We start from the raw sequence: 15,366 nt of genomic DNA, 5'->3' as shown, positions 1-15,366 counted from the left end.
TCTGGCCTCTGCGCATGGTTATTGGTGCTCTGCAGCCTGGGTCCTGACACTTAGGCCTCTTCCACACTGCCTATAAGATACAGATTATCTGATTTTAACTGGATTATATGGCAGTGTAGACTCAAGGCTCTTCCACACAGCTATATAACCCATTTATAATGGACTTAATGTCAGGGGAAAACCTTTACTCTTTACCTTAACTACCACCAATTCCTCAATACTTTATTTCCTATACCACCATACTTCGCCACAGCAACGCGTGGCCGGGCACAGCTAGTCCTTTTATATTAGGGATGTGAGCATCTGCAATGGGGGGAGGAACTGTATGGGGGGGAAGAGTGTTATGGAACAAATCTCTTGCAGATATGGAGCGCCTGCTGCACATCTGTAGGATAGAGATGATTAGGTATGCCGAAGAGACAATGATGAAGAGATCTATCTTTGTAAAGATGCAAAGAAGGAAATTTTTCAGGCAGAAGACAGAAAAGACTTGCATGTTTTAGTAAAAGCTTTCTTGCTGATTTGAGCTTTGTGGGTGCATTCTACAGGGAGAGAAAACTAGGCTGAGGGATATAGATAATTGTCTGCTTTATAGACCTGCATTTCCTTAAAGATTGGGTTTGGAAGAGGGCTGGTGGCCATTAGTCACAGATTCGTTGCAAATAGCTGTTTGCAAGCTTAGTTGCCAGGTTTTTCTGTTAATCACTATGCCAGCCATTAGGGACATAACACAGTCTTCTTAGAGATGAATCTCTGTTGCATGTATTAAAAGACATTTCCAACAGCCATCTCCTATAATTGCAACTAGTTAGCACTTGGCTGAACAAAATGGGGCTTCTGGCTTAACTTGCTTGTATAGTATTTTCTGATTCTTTCCCAGACTGTTTGAAACCTGGCATTTTGTTTTAAATATTACAATGAAGTTATAATATTTGGCTCAAATACATAGCTGCAACATTCAGAACTCTTTCCTTCATTTCAGGTTCAAAAGTTAGTTCAATCTATCAACCTTTCTCACCAGGATGAGGAGGGTGAATATGTAAAATAACATCAGTGGTGCTATAATCTAAAAGGATGCTCTACCTGGCAAAGGAGACAGCAGCCCCAGAGATAACCAGACTCCACAATTAGGAAGGCAGATGGAAATAGTGACATAATGAGATGAGATGTTCAAAACAGTGATTCAAAGGGGCACAACACTGCAACTGCAGCTTCAGAGACTGGACACTTGCTGGGTAGTGAGAAAGTAACCAATGTTGGAGTTAAATTTCACCTTTAGCCCCTCTGTGGGGCATTTTAACCTAAGGAAATACAGTACAATTCCCTGCATCTAGGGAAGAAATGTCTCCAAATGTACCATGGAAACAGGAAAATGTAGATAAAGCAGACTCTATTGAAATGAACAACTTGTGCTAGAAGTTTGCATAGAGCTACACTTAAGGACCTAGAAAATTCCTAGAGAAGTATCCTTTATAGGAATTTGCTAGGTCCTCCAGCAATTCTATGGTATCTTCCAGCAGAAGCAGAACATAGAATTATCTGGAGGGCCTAGAAAAAGTACAGGGTGGGAATTCCTTGGGTAGGAATTGTTGGATAGGTGAAACTACAGTTACTGTCTTGCAGGTAAATGGGTTGTCTTGTCCTGTTTGAAGCTATCTAGAAGGGATTCAATGTGAGTAGTTGTAGAACTAAACATCCCTATATCCTGCTGGGTATAAATGTTCTTCCAGGTTGGTGATGTGGTTGGGATCTGCAAAATATTGGGTAATTTAAAAAAAAACATTTAAAAATGTAAACTAGCAACAACAACAGCAGCAGTTTAGCAGATCAGAGGCTTCCAGGGTGCATCCACACAGGGTGGAAAATGCATGACCTTCTGGATTTTTACATGGGGTGTCCAAACAGCACCTCACGGAAACATTCATTAATTCGCCAAAAAGCAGGAAAACCTTCTTTGTGGCGAATTGATTTGATACTGGATTAGGCCTGAGTCTTCCTGGAAGATATGTGTCTAATCGAGTATGGCAGGTGTCTGGATTGCCCCCTCAGAAGTCCTCGACTTCTGAGGAGGCTGTCCAGACAGCTCTCTTGGGTATTCTGAGCTGATTCAGCCTGGAATATCCGAGAGGGCTCTAACGCCTTCAGCAAACCCCCCAGAAAAGCCTTAAAAAGTAAAAATTATTTGCCCGGCCAGCATTTCCCCGCTGCCAGCCCTCTCCTGGCACACAGAAATGACATGGCAGGAGAAGGGGGAGGAGGAAAATCGCTCCTGCCCCCCTTCTCCTGGTGCGTCATTTTTACAAACCAGGAGCGAACCGGCAGCAAGGAAATGCTGGCCAAGTAAGTAATTTTTACTTTTAAAGGCTTTTCTGGGGTTTTTTGTTGGTGTCTGGGTGCTCTGACGGAAGGTCCGGCACGGCATCTGGACACCTCCCCCCTCAAAAAGCACAAGCTTTCTGGGGAGGGTGTGGACTCTAATCCACGCCCAATCTGGTTTTTTAAACCAGATTGGGCACAAATTAAAGTCCTGTCTGGAACTTCCCCTAGAGTTGTTTCTCTCCATGCTCACAGGAGAAGAACAAAATTGAGGACTCCGAGGCTTGCCATATGGCTGGATACTTCAAATAAAAAGAGAAATGTCCCTGAGAAGTATCAGCTTAACAAGCAAGAGAGAAAGAGAGAGGACAATGAGGGACGGGCTTTCCCTGCCAACTAACTTTGCTGTCTATCTCCTTGTTGAGGATTATTAATGTGTGCAGGATGTATTTGAGTTCCAACATTTTTTTTTTTGTGTCAGGAGCAACCGAAGTCGCTTCTGGAGTGAGAGAATTGGCCGTCTGCAAGGACATTGCCCAGGGGACGCCCGGATGTTTTGATGTTTTACCATCCTTGTGGGAGGCTTCTCTCATGTCCCCGCATGGAGCTGGAGCTGATAGAGGGAGCTCATCCACACTCTTCCCAGGTGGGATTCGAACCTGGCAACTTTCAGGTCAGCAACCCAACCTTCCAGTCACTTAGTCCACTACGCCATCTGGGGTTCCAACATGAAGTGCCACGACACTTCACACTCATGGACCATAGCACTCCGCCAGAGTCTGCAGAGGCATTTGTTACTCCTTCTTCCCCGGACTTCACTGACACCCTTCCCAGCCACTGACTGAGGCCTTTAGGCCCTTTCCAGCTGCTTTTATGCAGTCTAGGAAAAGGCACTGTTAAAGGAGGTATTTAATACCTCCTTACACAACATCCCCAAAGCTACTTGTGCTAATATATGTTTTTGTTATGCCTAGTGAAAGGGATACAAATATAATACATACAAACCTAAGAATAGCCCTTCTGAACCAGACCAAAGGACAATCTAGTAGTGTGTTCTTTGCCCTGGGAAGAAAACTAGATACCAATTAGAAGCCCACCAGCAGGACATAAAAGCAACAACACTTTCTCACTCATGTCTCCTTGCAACTGCTATTCTGAGTTCATTATTTGTCATTTTGGATTCTACAAAGAGTTTGGGCTTGATTTGATCTAAGACCATTTATCCACAGAACTTCTCTCTAGCACCTCATTTCAAAATGTCATTTTTCTTCCTGACAACTTTCTTAACTGCCTAACTTTCACAACAATACATTGAAATCATAAATACTATGGTATGGATGGTCCTGACTTTGCTTTTCAATGATATATCTTTAAACACAACATTTTTATTTAGTTTCTTTATAGTGGTCCTTTCAAGTCCTGGTCTTCTTCTGATTTCTTACCTGTAATCTCAATTTTAATTTATAACAGAAATAATTCACTATTTTTATGTCCATCGTGTACCTTAAAGTTATATAAGTAATGGCTGGACATCTTCTTTTTATTTTCTAAATGTTCAGCTGTTATCCTGTATTTGCACTTTCTTCCTTGACTTTGCTTAATAGTTTTCCATCTTCTGCTAAGCGTACGGTGGTATCTGGTTATCTTGAATTCTTAATGTCTCTTCAACTAATTTTCCTGCCTTGTTCCTCTAAATCTAATCCTGTTTTCCATATAATGCATTCTGTGTATAAATTAAAAACATAGGGTAATAAAATGCAGCCTTGTCATTTTTCCCCAGTAGACGAGAGCATGATCTGCCATCTCAGCTGTATCTGCCAACTGGATGCAATTCACTTTGTCCAGGTTATGCATCTGGACATTTAAATGTTTTGCGACACTCATTTCTTTTAATGAGAACCATAATTTTTCATGATCTACACAAAGGCTTTGTTATAATTTGTAAAGCATATACTGATTTCCTTCTGGAAGTCTTACCCATTACAGTATATTTGCAGTATGATATCTAGTGCTTCTCCTGTTTTGAATCCAGCTTGGCCATCTGGTATTTTCTCACTCCATAAATGGTAAAAGGCTTTTTGTGTATGTAAAATTCTGGGCCACAGTTTTCTTGCATGGAAGATTAGTGCAATGTAATTTCTTGACTTTTCCCCATCCAAATGGATTCTTTCTTTTTCTTTTTTTGGAGGTTTAAAAAGGTGGTGGCAACAACAGGATGGGAGGGAGATATAGATTTCCGCTTCTCCCACCATCCTTGTTCCAATCACACTCTTGTCTCCCATGTCCTCACCTTTATGTTTTCTTTTAATATTTCTATTTATTAAACCCTCATGTATCTTAGTGCTAAAGCAGTAGGCTCCTCTGTTTGAAAAGCTTTGCACCTAGTAAGCTGAAAATTTAATGGGATGAAACGATGTCATGTCCTTCCTCTTTCTTTTCCAGTGTTGAATCTTCAAGCTCAGATGAAATTAAGTTGGAGGTACTGGGAGAGATCCTGAGTAGAAGGGCCTATTGTTTTAGCACTGTGGCCCTAGAGGGAGAATTTAAAAATTAACAGAATTACAATCTGAAAGACTAGAAAGAGCAGAAGGAAGGTGTTTTTAGAAACGTCAGGAAAGAACACTACTGGAACATGGCTACATAGCCTGAAAAATTCACAGCAATCCATTTTTAGAAATGTTTGTCCATGTGAATTCTAAGTGGTTGATCTCTCTCTGAGCAAAGGAGACTATGGCTTTAGTGCTGCAGCTCTGAGAGCTAATGCAAAATTACAGTGCAAGATGGTTAAAAGATCCTGAAAATAGGGAGGAGACTAGTTACTGAATAAAACCACTTTGCCACAATCCACAGGATGACCAACTGTATGATATACTGTTATAACAGTTATAACTATATATACTGTTATATACTGATATATTAAAAAAAACCTTCCCTTTTGGATAGGAACAAAATACTTAAGAATACAGCTGGAAAAGATGGGAGACAAACACTGCATGATTGGCAAAAGTGCCATATGGCTCTTTTTAAGACGTATAACAACAAAAGCACTCTATTTAAAAGATCTCACCATTCAGTATTTGTTGTAATCCCAAGCATTTTACATTTAATGATGTGAATTAGTTTGGACATTTTTCAGTCTACCCGCAGAGGGCACTGTTGTAAAACATAAAAAATCCCAAAAGCAAAAGCAAAAAGCTAAGAATCTTAAGTTTAAAATGCCAAAAGATAAAACACTGTGGATTTTATACTCTGGTGAAATATATTTTAAAATGTGTTTTTCTTCTTTTTAAAAAAATAAGCTTATTGTTGCTTTTAAACATTGGCTAGTTTAGAACTACATGAAATATTACGTTTATTGCTTGTGAACACTTCAGTGAAGGTTACACAGTGAGTTTCATGGCCCAATGACAAAACTCAGTGCTATAGATTACTACAATACACTGTTAAAGAGTTACTATCCCACTTTAAGCGAGGCCCAGGATCTCTTTGGCTGAAATTTTTAAACTATAAATTGTAGGATTCCATAGGAGCAACCATAGGATTTAAAGTAGGACAGCAAGTTTTAACAGCACAGCGTGGTAAATCTCCCATATCCCAGTATTCTCACCACTGCACTGTGTTAGTCTTTGATAGGAACCCTCTTTGTGTCAATCTTCATTCCAGTTTCATGCAGCTCATGGCAAGAAATCATCCACCCTTTGCCCTAACAGTCAGCTCCAGCAAGAGCAATCTATTCCTTCCCTAGCAAGAGAGAAGCAAAAGAGAATATGGTCCTCAACAGCCATATCTCTCTTTTGGGTATTACTATCGTAATTCTGAGTGCTAGATAGCTGAGGATGTTCGCAACTTCTATCTATAATCTTCTGGGGAAGGAATCTGTAGGATCTTCCAGTAGAAGACAAGAATAATCAACAATGATAATGAAGATATACAAGGAGATATTTCTCTTTTGTTTGGACTAAAACAGCAAGGGACGGAGTCAAGGGGTCACCAGGAAAATGCTTAGAAATTCTGGTGCTGGACCAACAGATGCCACCAAGCTAATCACCCCTCAGTCAAGCCTTCAAGAAAGGAGTTACCTGAAACTTAAAGTAAAAAAAAAACCTACACTTTTCACTAGGCAGTATGTACCAATTCAAGGAAAGAGAAGAACATTTCCCAATTTTTGGATTTTTGTGAAAGAAACCTTCCACGTCTTTTAGTCTGGGGTAGAAGTATTTACTCAGTAAACATACTCTATAAAGAAAAAAATAATCTTATATGAATTTTACCATATTCTGTTATCATAACACATTTCATTTTTAAGTTAATATAAGCAGAAAGGCAGAGTAAATGAGATTTCTTTTGGGAACTAGATCTTTGGCCTCTAGTCTCATAAAGATGTTATCTCTGAGAAGTTGGAAAGTGTGCAGTCTTATCTGAGGAATATAAATGTACAGGAATATTTTATTATTTATGTCCTCTCATAAATCCCTCTAGCCATTTTCAGAGCTGACAAAACTCAAACACCATGAGCCATTATCTTTCCAACTCCAAGTTAGCAAGCCGCATATGTAAAACTTGCCACTTAAATGGAAGTCAAGGTTGGAGAACTGTAGTCTCAGCTGCGGCTTTTTGATAATTTAATGGATATGTAAGATACAAGGTCTTTGCATTAGTGATTAAATGGTTTTTTTCATGGTAGATCAATAGTTGCATATGTTCATACTTTCTTTAGCAGTTGTAGGAGAAAGAGGTGGAAAATAGCTGTTGTGCTTCTTCCTTTGTAAAGAAAAGATACCCACCCAGGCATTCATTCCCTCTCTCCCTCCTCCTCCCATTTCATGCACCTCTTGTCCTCCCATTTCATGCACCTCTTGTCTGGAAAACTACAGATCAGAGGAAAGCTTGGGAAACCTTCAGCTTGAGTAGGAGTTCACACTGCATACCATCCTATTGCAAAGTACAACCAAACCACTGTATTTATGGCAGTGGGCGTTGCACCCACCATGTGCTTAAAAGCTTTAAAAACATCTCAGAGATGGAAATCAAGAAGAAGGGAGGAGGGCAAAGTGGTTTCCAAAGAGAAATTTCCATTTGGAAAATTACTTAATGCGATTTCTTAAAGAATACAGAATTTAAGGTTCATTGTCTAAAAGCAAGTAGCACATACTAAATCACTATTACATCTGTAATGTACCTGCCCTGTATTTCTCTTTATAAGCCCATCAGAGCTCTAAGATCATCTGGAGAGGTCCTTCTCTCTGTCCCACCAACTCCTCATGTATTTGTGTTTTCAAATACATTACAACTTGTACCCTTGGTTTGCTTCTGACACAATAAATAAATAACCATCTCTTCAGATTCATGTACTGGAAACAAAAAAAAGGGCTTTCTTGATGGTTGCTTCCAGACTTTGGAAGTCCCTCCTTAGGGAGATCAGGATGGCTCCATCCTTGCTTTCCTTCTTCTGCCAAGTTAAACATTTTTATGCCATCAGGCTTTAAAAAACTGACTGGGATGGCCTTTTAATGTCATGGAATGGTGTTTCTATGAGCTGGATATAGTTTTAAAAATGAATTTATATATATTTTTAGCTTGATGTATTTTAATTGTTTAAAATATTTTTATATTTATGCTTTTTATTGATGTTTTTATAGTTTTTAATCTGTATTGTTTTAAAATATAATCACTGAGAGAATTATTAAAAGAAAGGTGGGTTATAGATAGTGATGGTGATGATGATGATAATCTGAATCGGTTCTATCTGAAAAGACCATAGTATTGAGTCTTAGGAAGATGGCTCAAGCCATAATCATCATCATCATCATCATCATCATCATCATCATCATCATCATCATCATCATCTTTATTTATACCCCGCCGCCATCTCCCCATGGGGACTCGGGGCAGCTCACATGGGGCAAAGCCCGAAACAGCATAAATTTATTTATTTATTTATTTACAGTATTTATATTCCGCCCTTCTCACCCCGAAAGGGACTCAGGGCGGATTAAAATGAACACATATATGGCAAACATTCAATGCCAACAGACAAACAACATACAGTATAGACAGGCACAGAGGCATTTAACATTTTTTCCCAGCTTCACGATTCCGGCCACAGGGGGAGCTGTTGCTTCACCGTCCACTAGTGGCTGTACTGCCTTTCCTCATGTTTTGTTGGCAGTTTTATGATGTTGTAAATTAGTTAAATTAGCCTCCTGCATAAAGCATACCTAAATTTCCCTACTTGACAGATGCTACTGTCTTTCGGGCTGCATAGGTCAACAGCAAGCCGGGCTATTTAATGGTCAGGGGCTTAACCCGACCCGGGCTTCGAACTCATGACCTCTCGGTCAGTAGTGATTTATTGCAACTGGTTACGAGCCAGCTGCGCCACAGCCCGGCCCAAATGAGCAAACAGCAGCATAAATACAGCAGCATAACAGCAGCCAGGCCTGTAGTGGGGGGGGGGGGGGGGGTGTTAGGGGTTCAAACCGCCCCCCCCCCAAATTTTTCAAGTTAAAAAAAAAACCTGGTTTACTCATGAATTTTAACTGGTTAACCAAATCCCCATGCTAAGTCTACGAGACATAAAAAATTAACACTCCCTCCAGGCACTATCTCAAGCAGATATTGACAGGTCTGAACCCGGGGGGGTGGGTGGGTCAGGGGTTCAACCCCCCCCCCCCAAATTTTCAAAACCCCTCCCAAATTTTTTTCTGGCTACAGCCCTGACAGCAGCATAAATACAATAAATACAAAGCCATGAATGTGGGTTCCCATATACCAATTACAGTACACACATCCAGCCTTGGTAAGAGCTAAGGAGCATACCTTAAATGGTCCTGCCTCTGTACATGTACCAAGGACAACTTGTAAGTTGCTCCAAGGGAAAGCTGCAGTTTTATGACAAATATACCAGTTCATCATATCCACTGGATGTTTTTCTTTTCACAAAATATCTGTGTAAAATGGATCAGTCTTTGAACTGATGCTTCACGTGACTAGTTCCCCACACTTAGGTATCTCCAGACACCAGTTTAGAGTAGCTTTCATTTGATGTCCCCCATTATATCTCTTAGAAAATAACTGAAATTATACAAAACACTTGCAAAACATTTTTCATCTAAAGCATATAGTGACCATTTGTTATTTGGTCCCTTCTAATGTTGTTTGTTCAAAATCATTACCCTTGATATTTTGAGGGCTTTCCCCTTCAAGCAGTAAAACCTGATAAACTACCATAATTACAGTGAGTTCCCATACCATTCTCTGACATTCCTGCACCACCAGTTGGTGAACTTCGGTTTTGCTGTACAACTGATAAGGCATATTGTCCATCAATTGCTGCAGTTGTTTTCTTCTCTGGGCTTCCCTGTGGTGGAATCTGGAGCTTTAAGGCCTCCAACCTGGGGAAAAAAAAGATAATTAAGAAAATTAATCAAAGAGAAAAAAATCCAAAATCAATTAAACATTTTGCACTGCAGGTTGTTCCAAAGCCTTCAAGCAGCTTCACTAAAGATTTGTCTGCATAAATAAATTTTTGTGCAATGCAGTACTGTTGCTAGCATCTTGTGCTATCATCATTTACAGCAGCCCAGATATTATGGACATTCTGATACTGTAATTGGAGTTTAGATGCATATTCATACTTTCTGTGTTGCATCCTTCCTTCACTTCTTATTTTGAGATAACACTTTGGTATTACATTCAATTAAGTAATCCATAATTTAGAACTGAATTAGAATTGATTTCTGGGGAGAGGAGTGTTCAGTGCTATAACTAGTACACCAGAAATCAGATACCAAGTTATTATTGTTAGTAGTGATAATTTAGACAGTCATTTATTTAATGCTCAGATGGTCACATAGTCTCCTTTCTATAAAGTAATGTCAACTTTTTCTTTAATCTGATAATTTTCTCATTATTTTTTCCAGAAACTCCTAGCAAACAATGGTCTGACTTTGACCAACATTATTTTATTTTTGAGCCTCTCCTTCAAGCCCCAGTTTTTTCATGTATCTGTGTATACAAGTCCCCTGTTTACTTACCATGGATTTCATAGGGTTTACTTAGGAAAGGAACACTTAGAGGTGGTTTTGCTATTTCCCTCCTCCTCTAATATTAGAAGCTAAACAGGTTCAGCTCTGGTTAGTACTTGGATGGGAAATTACCAAGAAATACCAGGAAGTATAGGCTATATTTTAGAGAAGTGGTTCTCAACCTGTGGGTCTCCAGATGTTTTGGTCTTCAACCCCCAGTAATCCTAACAGATGGTAAACTGGCTGGGATTTTTGGGAGTTGTAGGCTAAAACACCTGGGATTGAGAACCACTGTTTTAAAGGAAGAATTTGCATACACCAGCAAAATCTGAGAACAGTTATCCTGGAGTGAAAGAAGTGCATCTGTGTTTTTTTTAATAGGGATTTCAATTTTTAAATAAAATAGAGCCTTTTATAACAGCTTCTAAATCCTGGTTTTGCATAGAAAGCACAGATTAACATTGAACATCATATGCCAGTGTGGAAATCTTTCCTGGCACATATACATGAACATTTCACAGTTTAATGAGTCCTGCTTATCATTCTGGTTTTTCACACTGAGGGTTCTGGCTATAATCAAATTTAATGCCCTCCATGCATTCAAGGTCTTCATGAAAAACATTCCTCCTCAGAAAATGTACTTAATTTGAAAGCTTTGGCCATGCTGTCTACTAGGAATAGACTGGATCTAGCTCAAAAAAGCAAAGTAATATCATAAACTATTCTCTAAGACTTCAAAGAACTGATTCAGATGATAGCTGTGTCTTTTTTATCAGTGCAGGGGTAACTATGGTATGTTGATTGCACAACTAATTCCATATGGTGGTAATACCTTTCTCAGACCATCCAAAAAGGCATAAAAATCTCAGTGCAAGCTTTGAAACCTCAATTTGCTCCATCAGACGAGTCTCCTAAAAAGGCTTTTGCTGTGGTAAACCCATCTTGCCTGAGATGGGAGCATGCCTGCCTAACCCCTCTTCTTACTGCACAAAGCATATCTGAACATGTTTTGAGAAAGTTCAAAATGCGGTTACCTTACCACAGCTGCTGAGATGTGACTCCTCCCAATCTGTGTTGTCCCTGTCTTCATACATGACCCCCTTTTTTTTGTTTTATGTAAGACCTACATAACTTCAGAGTCAGAGTTTCAAAACTGCGCACCCCAGAACTTTTGTGTTTGCACAGTAATGAAGCACCAGTCATATGTATGGATATGGATATGAATATGCATATGCATATGGAACCCCGGTGGTGAAGTGTGTTAAAGCACTGAGCTGCTGAACTTGCAGACCGAAAGGTCCCAGGTTCAAATCCTGGGAGCGGAGTGAACGCCCACTGTTAGCTCCAGCTTCTGCCAACCTAGCAGTTCAAAAACATGCCAATGTGAGTAGATCTATAGGTACTGCTCCGGCGGGAAGGTAACGGCACTCCATGCAGTCATGCCAGCCACATGACCTTGGAGGTGTCTTCGGACAGCGCCGGCTCTTAGGCTTAGAAATGGAGATGAGCACCAACCCCCAGAGTCAGACATGACTGGACTTAAAAACCTTTTACTATGGATATGTATATGGATATATATGGATATATATATGGATATATATATATATATATATATATATATATATATATATATATATAAAATGTTGCTATTAAAATACTTTTCATATTGTGTTTACTCGGCAAGTGAAAAGTATAGTTTGATTTGACACCTCCAAGGTCATGTGACTGGCATGACTGCATGGAGCGCCGTTACCTTCCCACCGGAGTAGTACCTATTGATCTACTCACATTTGCATGTTTTTGAACTGCTAGGTTGGCAGAAGCTGGGGCTAACAGCGGGAGCTCACCCCCGCTCCCCAGATTCGAACCGCTGACCTTTTGGTCAGCAAGTTCAGCAGATCAGCGGTTTAATCCGCTGTGTCACCGGGCTGTACAGTAGTATGTGTTTTTATTTGTATCTAGGGGTCCTCCAATATGCCTTACATATCTGTGTAATAATCCCCCAAACAGGAAAGAAAGGCCACAAATTCTGCTTGTAACTTAAAAGATGAAATCTGAGTAGAGATTAGCAGACTATCAAATTAAGCTCATCTGACTATATCCACAATGACGGAGAACAAGAAAGCCAATGAAATTTGGCTTTTCATTTGAAAATATAGTAAGTCCTCTTGCACTAGAACATTCTGTTTCTTTTTAGTGCAAAGCTCACAGGCCTTTTTATAATGGTACAGATTCTATATTGCCAGGGATCAAAAGGTGTGTTTTTTGGTGTGTTTTTTGGTAATAATTTCAAGCCTATCAGTTTAGGTCAGTTATTTAATCCAACACATATAAAACTGTGCTTTCCTCTGGGGCAGTATTACACACCCCGGTCAATAGATGAATCAAACAGAGCTATGCAACAAAAAATCTGAAGTGATCTGCAACCTACAGTAGTCTGTTTAATGAGTGTGTGTGTGTTCTCTTTTCCCAAATTAAAAGAACCCTGATGGTTCTGGTATGTGTGTTTGTCTTTCTTTCATTTAATTAATGCATTTGTCTACTTCTCTTCATATACCAGGGTCTCCTGAAGCAGTGTACTTTAGGGGGAAAATTACATGTGGGCTATATTTGTTAGGTAAACCCAAGATAGTAATACCTAAGTATACCAGGTCCATTCTGATTTCTAATGATGTATCACGAACTATGGTGCAAGAGTCTAAAATTCAGTTGGCCTTTCATACCCATGGATTCAAACACCCATGGCTTGAAATTATTACCAAAAAACACACCAAAAAACAGAACGCAAAAAATAATTTTGTTATTTTATATAAGGCACACAATTTTCCTGCGCCACAGTATATATAATGATAATTGAATTTCCACCAATTTTGGTACCTACGCGGAGTCCAGGAACCATATAGAATTTTGCCTATATATTTGCACAGGAACCAAAGAGTTTCCACAAGTAAAATGTCTATAGCAGGTCTTGGCAGCAAGCACAGATAGGGTTTTCAGGGGACCAATGGGATTTGCAGTCCAACAACATTTGAAAGTCCTAATTGTCCACCATTACTTTAGATTTACTTTTAAAAATTAAAAGAAAACTTCAAAGGAAGGTCATACAATATTTCTGAAGGGCCCCTGCCACCGCAGACCTGTATAGGTGCTGTCACATTATTGTTATTATTATTATTATTATTAATGTTTATTCATATGCCGCTTTTTCTCTCCACAAGGAAACTCAAAGCGGCTACGGGGAAAATGGATTTTGACTGCTTTTTAAAAATCATTACTCTGAAGATTTAGCCACAGTAACCTTGCTTCCTTGAACTCCCTCTCTCTGAGAAAGATAATAAAAGAGTACTTTTCCACTTTTCCTTTTGTGTAACATTAATCTGTAACATTAAGTTTAGAACCTTGAAAAAATGGGTAGATTGTGTGTCAGAGGTCTCCCAGACAGATAAATGAAAAACAGCCTAACATTGTAATAGCATAGACTAAAGTATACCTAGTCCCTTCAAAAGCATATGCACTTTGTTATACAGTGAGTATATATAATAAATGGAAGGCTTTGCCAACACTGTTGGTTACCTAATCCCTTCAAAAGCATATGCACTTTGTTATACAGTGAGTATATATAATAAATGGAAGGCTTTGCCAACACTGTTGGTTACAAACTGGATAAGGATTCCGCATATAAATTCTGGTGGAGATAAACTATATTTGCAATATATACCTGGAAAGTTTCAAACAGGTAATGGATTATGTTTAGGCAAACACATTCTGGTGTGGTGTGAGAGATAGCAATTGTGTTACCATGCAAAGAAGAGGATTTGGTGCATCCTCATCCAACACTTCAGAAATCTCTTAGAGTGTGGAACTGGGATTTGTCAAACTAATTTTAGTGTAAATATGTGTTGCTAGGTAATAATAAAAAGATTTACTCTTAACACTAAGAATGAGAAGCAACTTTTTGGGTGGGAATTTTAAGATGAATATATTTGCTAGTTTGAAAGGCAATATAATTTTAGAATGGAATTTTTTTTTCTCTTTGGCTTAAATGTGTTATTAGTCTTCACCCAGAAGAGAAAGGAACCTAAAATATACTACACAAGGTATTAACTCAGTATTTATGCACATGCACACTCAAATGTCCACATTGCCAAAATGTATTACAGTACAGTAGAGTCTCACTTATCCAACACTCACTTATCCAACATTCTGGATTATCCAACACATTTTTGTAGTCAATATTTTCAATATATCATGATATTTTGGTGCTAAATTCGTAAATACAGTAATTACAACATAACATTACTGCGTATTGAACTATTTTTTCTGCCAAATTTGTTGTCTAACATGATGTTTTGGTGCTTCATTTGTAAAATCATAACCTAATTTGATGTTTAATAGGCTTTTCCTTAATGCCTCCTTATTATCCAACATATTCGCTTATCCAACATTCTGCCAGCCCGTTTACGTTGGATAAGTGAGACTCTGCTGTATAAATAAATCAAAGGCATGAGATATTGTCTTATCTTGGAAGCTAAGCAGGGTCAGCCCTGGCTAGTACATGGGTAGGAGCCCACCAAGGAATATCATGTGCTGTATATTTCAGAGGAAGGTAATGATAAATCACTGGGAATTCTCTCTCCTCTTCTCACATTTCCTCTTTGTACTCAGTATACTTCAATTTCTGCAAACCTAGTTCAGAGCACAAAAGTAGTTTGCACTCAATCAACTTATCAAGGAAATGTGGGGAATCCAGCCCTTCCCAGGTGGCAAAAGGAAACTGTTGCAGCCTCTCCTATCTTGTCTGTTCAATGCCATCTCAACCTCATATCCCAGTTTTCGTCTATGAAAGGTTGGAGGGTAAGTATTTCCACTGGCTTTGATGTCACAAATGAGCCACCATCATATAATTCCAGGACATTGAAGTTATCAGCTGAGCAGTATCCTGGCTCCAAAAGACCATTCAGTGTATACAGTACATGCATATCTGAGCAAACAGCTTTAGCTTTCGGCCATAGATGAGAACATG

General features: G+C 39.1%; 1 protein-coding gene across 2 annotated transcripts in view; it reads right to left on the bottom strand.

Annotated features, from left to right (window-relative positions):
- efcc1 (EF-hand and coiled-coil domain containing 1) overlaps positions 1-15,366 on the bottom strand; it is a 101,663-nt gene that overhangs the window by 23,974 nt on the left and 62,323 nt on the right. For both annotated transcript variants that reach the window (XM_062973856.1, XM_062973855.1), the window contains exon 3: positions 9,568-9,710. In XM_062973856.1, coding sequence (XP_062829926.1) covers positions 9,568-9,710 — 143 coding nt within the window. The remainder of the gene's footprint in view (positions 1-9,567; positions 9,711-15,366) is intronic.

Source organism: Anolis carolinensis, chromosome 2 (genome assembly GCF_035594765.1).
Source record: "Anolis carolinensis isolate JA03-04 chromosome 2, rAnoCar3.1.pri, whole genome shotgun sequence".
NCBI lineage: Eukaryota > Metazoa > Chordata > Lepidosauria > Squamata > Dactyloidae > Anolis > Anolis carolinensis.
Note: the sequence above shows the minus strand (reverse complement) of the source record. Positions and strands in the feature narration are given on the sequence as shown.